We start from the raw sequence: 6,910 nt of genomic DNA, 5'->3' as shown, positions 1-6,910 counted from the left end.
CTAAAAAATACAGACTTATAGGTTGTCCGAGGAAGGTAGCTCAGTCACAATGAGCAGGCATGAGGCCCCTGGATTCCACCTCGAACAAGGCACCACATTAGATAAAGAACTATGGACTAGAAAAATAGCTCACTAAAACAGTGTGCTGCTTTGTCATGTGCATGACCCTGGTTTAAACCTGGCACCCACAGAATTGAGGGAAATTCAGTGCTGCTTCTGTCTCTCAAAAAGTCAGCCCATAGTGGTTAAGTCTTGATGAGAAAAAAAAAGATTAAGAGCAAGCAGGCACATAGAAATGCTTTATTATTTTAACATAAATTCCAAGAGGAGGTTGTGCTTTTTTAGAAAAGGACGGGGGTGACACACAAGGAGGGTACATGCACAAGCAGGAATACACCCCAGGCAAGGTGAGGCTGGGTGCCTCTTCCCCAGCTTCTTTGGCAGATGCTCTGGGGAGCATGGACTGGGTGCCAAGGGCATGAGAATGAAGACAGCACTGAACAGCTAGGGGGTAAAGCTGGGGTCCCCCTCCCCAGCTGCCCTGGAATTGAGTGATATGGGGTCAAGGGTGAGCCTAGAGGACAGGAGGCTGCACTGGTGGACAAGAAGGGTTGGCTTGGACTGAAGGGAACTGGTGGAGTGGGGGGAAGGAGTTTGGTGGAGTGAGGTGGAATGGAGAAGGTTGGAGTGGGAGGAGAGAGGTGGTTGGGAAGGGAGTGAGTTTGGGGAGTGGTAGACTGGGGGAGAGTGAGGGGAATGGGGGGTGAAGTGGGGAGAGGTGGGTTGGGGGAGGGGTAAAGTGGGGGAGAGGGAATGGAATGGGAGAGGGTTGGAGTGGAGAGGGGAGGAGTAGAGTGGGAGGTCTTTGAGTGGGGGAGGGTTGGGATGGGGATGGGCTGGAATAGAGGAATGGGGAGGGTTGGGCAAGGGGTTTAGACTGGGAGATAGGGAAGTTTAGTGGGAGGGATGAGAGTGGTCTGGTTCAGGCTAGAGGTTGAGGTCAGATGCATAATCCAGAGTTAGGCTGGGAGCACTCTCACCAGCTGTCCTGAAATCAGGGCTGTGAGGGAAAGGGATGTGGGTGGGGGGCGGGTGTGAGGGCAGCGCACCACAGCTCAGGTGAGGCTGGGTGCCTTCACCCCTGCCACCTTGGCAGCAGGTGCTGTGAGGTTGAGGCTAGATTGATGTTGGTGGTGTGGGTGGAGGACAGCACTACACCCTAGGTTGAGGCTACATAACTCCTCCCCACAGCTGTCACATTATGCTCTGGGGTGCAGGTGGACTAGGGGGAGGCTGGGGGTGATCAGGCACACATGGATTCACAAAGGGAGGGAGGACAGACACAGTCTCCTCCGCAAGCTCCCAGATGGCATCCTGCTGGAGTCCCAAGACAACTGAGAGGAGAGGATCGGACTCTGGCATCACAGGAGCATGCGATACCCTGGCAAGTGTTTGTTATAAGGCCAGAAGTGGGTCTTGCCCTTGTTGGACGGGTCTCGCTGACACTGTCTGCAGCGTTTGTAGTCATTACACTGATCCAAAATAAATAGTTTGTCTGGGGCCCTGCAGGGGAGGAAGCACAAGTAATAGTGAGAGGCCTTCCTCAAAGCTGGGAAAAGGAGACAAGGACAGTGACCCCCCCCCCCACTACCTGTTCCCCTTGCCCCCAGCCTGCCCTTCTCCTCTCACTCACTGCCACAAATGATGGGCCCTACATGGGAGAGGGGGAGGAAACACCTTCCACTAAAATCAAAACATCTTCTCTAGAACAGATTGTATCCCAGTGGGAAAGCTAGCATGGCAGTTGTGCAAAAGACTTGCATGTCTGAGGCTCTGAGGTCCCAGGTTCAATCGTCAGTATCATCATTAGCTGGAGTGAAGGAGTAGAGAGAGGAAGAAGAATAGGAGGAGAGGAAGGAGGAGGAGGAGTTATCCATGGGTCACCTAGGATAACAAGTCGTTAATTGGTCATTTAGAATACTTGGGGCTAGGGAGATAACAGTGGTCTGCAAGTGACTTTCACTTCCTTTTAAGTTTCAGTTTAATTCCCAGCTCCACTATAAGCCTGACCAAAGGTCCAGGAAAAAAAAAGTTTGGCATATTGAGGCTTTGCTAATATCTGAAGGGATAGGCTCCATCTGATTCGGCAGGTTTTTCACATTCTCAGTCAGGCACATGTTAACTTTCCCCATTGACAGATGAAAATAAGACAAAAGATCATCAGACTTTCCCAGACTAGCTGTCAACCTCCATGGCCCTAGGCTCTGCTCCTGGTTGGTGAAGAGAGAGAGACAGGGCTGAGGAGAGGGGACAGGCGCCCTCTGGGAGGATGGTCTTGGCCTGTTTCCTGCTGGGTGTCTCACTTAGTATAGCACCCATTACCCATGACTCCATTCCTAACTGACTGCCCATTTACCCATGATTCTTCAGCTCTGCTCTTAACACTCCATAAGCCTGGGTTGGAAAATAACTCACTGCTTGAAACTTGTTATTTCCAAAGAGAAATGCCCCACACTCTGTTCCCCACTGTCCACAAAAGGAAAACAAAGGTCCCTTGAGTAGAGGCAGAGGAAAACACAGTTGGTAGACATTTAGCAGGCAGCACAGCTGTCCCCACACTAAACCCAGACTTCTGTCCTCCATGGAGTTCCCTTGGCAATCCCCACTCATTTGCATGAAGCTCTATAGACCCACAGATCAGAGGGGAGGAAATGGGGAGAGGAGGCAACTTGCAACCCCAGAAGGCAATTACTTGTCAAAGGCCTTGGCATCTTCATCTCGCTGATGCTTCAGCACAACATCTTTATCTCATTCTTTTGTCAGGCGCTGATTGATGGTGTTCCTTCGATCCTCTTCTGCACATCTTTCTGCTAAATGCCTGGAGGGAAGGCAAGAGTCTGACCCCATCTACTGCCACCACCGCCCCACAAGTCCTCTTTCCTTTAGATTCAGTGGGAAATCTAGTTTTGCTCTCACTCTTTGGAATAAGAGGTAAAGGTGGAGTCCAGATGGTGGGGCACCTAGCTGAAGGCACACATTGTAGTGTGCAAGGACCCAGGTTCAAGCCTCAGGTCCCCAACTTCAGGAGGAAAGTGCAACAGGTTTCTCTCTACTTTTCTACCAATCTCAACCCAAAATAAATAATTTTTTTTCAACAAAAAAAAAAGAAAAAGAGTCAATAACATGAGCAGATAGAGTGAACCCTAGTTAAGGGGTCCAGAACCGCTTGCTTTCAGCCGAAACCTTGTTTCTGTCAATGAATCCCCACTCAAAAGCTGTTTGTTTCCTTTAACTCATCTAAAAACACATCTCTTGGATTTACCCTATGATCCTGCAATTCTTCTCCCTGGGATATATCCTAAGGAACCCAACATACACATCCAAAAAGATCTGTATACACATATGTTCATAGTAGCACAATTTGTAATAGCTACCAGCAACCCAGGTGTCCAACAGATGAGTGGCTGAGCAAGTTGTGGTCTATATACACTACGGAATACTACTCAGTGATAAAAATGGTGACTTCACCATTTTCAGCCCATCTTGGATGGAGTGTGAAGAAATTAGGTTAAATGAAATAAGTCAGAAACAGGATGAGTATGGGATGATCTCACTCCTAGGCAGAAGTTGAAAAACAAGATCAGAAGAGAAAACACAAGTAGAACCAGAACTGCAGTTGCTGTATTGCACCAAAGTAAAAGACTCTGTGGTGCAGTGGGGGGAGAGTCCATGTCCAAAAATGATTACAGAGCATCTAGTGCAGTTTGTATTGTTATGTGGAAAACTGAGAAATGTTATGCATGTACAAACTATTGTATTTACTGTTGAATGTAAAACATTAATCCCTGGATATATACTCATCCCATAAGGTGGCTTGTGACATGCAACAGCCTCAGAAGTTGACAGGGGAGTAGAGATGAGAAGCAGGCTGGGGCGAGCTAGGGTCATTCATGACTCTCCACATGTCCACACATGTTTCTACTAAGGTCGGTGTCAAGGGGTGGGGGAGGAGAGGGAGAGAAAGGAGGAGAGGATTATGGTGGGGAAGGAAGGGCCAGGCCCCTTACTTTTCTTGGTTTTTCTGGAGCATTTCTTTTTCTTGCTGCAGATTTTTTATGTGGCTGAGGATAAGCTGTCTTTTGTGGCCTGCAGCTGCTTCCACCTGCTGCTTCATGTATTCAATATTTCTCTGCCGCTTCTCGGCCTCCAGGGTCTTCTCATTCTGCCCAAAGTTGGTGAAGGTGCCCATGGGCTCATAGATGGGCAGTCTGGAAGGCCTGTGTTTCAGCTGGAACAGAGAGAGCCAGTGTGAAGGCTGCAGCATTGGGGTACACTGACAGACCCACTGTTTATAGGAAGGAGCCAGGGCACCCAAACTCACATGAGGAAACCTGGTAGGTGGGTGGGGGCCCAGTATTCTACCCTCCACACACCTACGTTCAGAGTGCTAGGAAGCAGTGTACAGTTCTCAAAATAGCAACCCGTCCACTTACCTGGTATTCCAGTGCTTTCTTATACATTTCTCTCTGCTCAAATTGATGTTTCTTCAGTTCAGCTTTTTGTTCATCAATCCTGATAATTGGAAGAGGAGGAGGTGAGACCACAGTTTATTCTAATGGAGACCAACATCATCAAAACACACCCCAACAAGTTACAGTGGGAATAAGTTCCAAGGAATTAACATCTGGCACTTCCTTCTGGAAGCCTCCATTACACCTGATTGAGACGGGCCTTGGAGCCTGGTGGTGTCTTATCTGGGAGAGCACACATGCTGCCATGTGTAAAGACCTGAGAGCTCAAGGTCCTCACCTGGAAAGAAGATGCTTCACAAACAGTGAAATAGTGCTGCAGGTGTCTCTCCTGTTCTCTCTCTCTCTCACAGTCTATCAAAGAAAGGACTGTCAGGTCTATGGCCATACCACCCTGAACACACCCGATGTCATCTGATCTCAGAATCTAAGCAGGGTCAGACCTGGTTAGTACTTGGATGGCAGAAAGGACTGTCAAAAATAGTGAAGTGTCAGGGCACCAGGCCCCAAATAACCATAGTGGTAAATAAGGAAGGAATGGAGGGAGCAAGGGAGAAAGAGAGAGAGAGAGAGAGAGAGTCTAGCTTTATGGAGGCAGGGATTACCTCCATTTGGGGGAGTATTTCCCACAGCAGTTTCCTTCACTTCTCTCCTAACCTCCTCCCTGACTCAAATGTTCAGCCTCAAGCCATGTGCAACAAAACACTCTCTTTCCTCAGAAGTGGGAAATGAGAGAAATGTTCATCCCTGTCTGAGCTACAGGAGAATGGCAGGTATGAGTATGTTGAATGCTTTCCATGATGGCCTGAACCCTGCTTCCAGTCTGGGCCCCCACACTCCTGACCCTGGCTCCAGGGCCCCCAAGAGACTGATGATAAACCTACACTGAGAAGGGTCCCTGCCTCAGACTGGCCCCTTCTTCCTCTACTAACACCACTGACCACAAAGCCAAAGGCCATGGTGCTGACTGAAAACTGTGCCTGGCCACTAAGGCTGTCCTGACACTAAGCATGGTGGCGATGACGGGCTGCATGGGGATCCTGGTTGGCTGCCTGAGATGTGCTGAAGCACTAGCTGTGCTGCCCAACCCTTCCCCACCGGAGTCTCCCTGTAAGTCCACCAAAACTCACTCTTGTTTGAGTTGCAGCCGTTCTAGCTGCTCCAAGACTTCCTGGCTTTCTTTTTTTTTCTTGGCCAGTTTACTATTGGCATCTATTTGTTTAAGAAGGTTCTTAGTATACTCATTTTTCTTTTCAGTGACAATAGCAGCACTTTCTGGTCGGTTCTCAAAGATGTATGGATTCTAGGATGAAAGAGGAGCAGTTCATTTCTTTGAGCTGAGCAAGAAAGCAACTGATGGGCTAGGAAAATAGCTGGCTTATACAGTGACTGCTTTGTCGTTGGTGAGACCTGGGTTTCAGCCCTGCGCTACCACACTGAAGGAGCCCCAGTGCTGTGGTTGCTTTCTCCATCTATCTAAAAGAAAGAAAAGTCATTTTTCAAAGTGCTGATGAAGCAGCTACATGTTGAACTCACCTGCTCCAAGGTGACTCTGAGCAGAACTGACCAGAGGTCACAGGTCTTTTTTTTCTTCCCCATGGTATGTGTATGTATGTATGTATGTATGTGTGTGTGTATGTGAATGTGTGTGTGTGTGTGTGTGTGTGTATGTGAACAATCTAACCCCAGGGCCAAAGGTGTGCAATCACAGATTCTTCTACTAAGCTCTACCCTAGGCCCAAAGCCCTGCATGGTGAACAAAGGCAATACAGTGGACTATCTATCATGTCCAGGAGTTCTCAGGTTAACTAGATAATGGTGTGAAAAAAGGATGATTTAGGTAGATAAAAAAAGAAGCCAAAGTGACTAAAAACATGAAAATGGTGGTGAAGCATATTTACTACCATCTGTAATGAGGTTTCTCGAAACTTCTGCACCTAAAGCTCACCTGAGGGTCTTACACCTGTGGAGACCTCAGTTCTGGGGGTGTGGGGAGGGGCCCAAGATTCTATGGATTCTATGAGCTCCCACTCAGAAAGTAAGTGTCACTCTTGTAAAGCCCACTGGAATACCTTTAATCTGCCCTCCAGAGGGTGGGTTAAAACATTCCCAGACAGGGTTATATGCAAGTGAGAGGCAGAAACAATTCTTACAGAAAAGTGGCATTTCTGATTCCTCTGTGATTTTATAGCATCTGCGACACCAAGGTTATATGCAGCATTCTTCATGCACTCTTCTTTTTCTGATTTTAGTCTCAACTTTGCAAGGAAAAAGAAAATAAATAAATAAAACCAACAGACACTGAAAATGTCATTCTGTTTCTGTGGCTACTAACCTTTCTCTCTACAAAGACTGTGTTTCAAATGAGTCCAAACTGATTG

General features: G+C 47.8%; 1 protein-coding gene across 1 annotated transcript; it reads right to left on the bottom strand.

The window, feature by feature from the left end:
• Window positions 1-2,808: 2,808 nt before the first annotated feature.
• LOC132533793 (coiled-coil domain-containing protein 81-like) lies at window positions 2,809-6,757 on the bottom strand. Its single transcript, XM_060175806.1, has 5 exons — window positions 6,683-6,757; window positions 5,660-5,832; window positions 4,494-4,572; window positions 4,068-4,288; window positions 2,809-2,878 (listed from the first exon to the last, which is right to left on the bottom strand). Exons 1-5 carry the CDS (start codon window positions 6,755-6,757, stop codon window positions 2,809-2,811), a joined length of 618 nt encoding a protein of 205 aa, XP_060031789.1.
• Window positions 6,758-6,910: the final 153 nt, after the last annotated feature.

This window comes from Erinaceus europaeus, chromosome 17 (genome assembly GCF_950295315.1).
Source record: "Erinaceus europaeus chromosome 17, mEriEur2.1, whole genome shotgun sequence".
NCBI classification, from domain to species: Eukaryota; Metazoa; Chordata; class Mammalia; order Eulipotyphla; family Erinaceidae; genus Erinaceus; species Erinaceus europaeus.
This window is presented reverse-complemented; position numbering and strand designations above follow the sequence as displayed.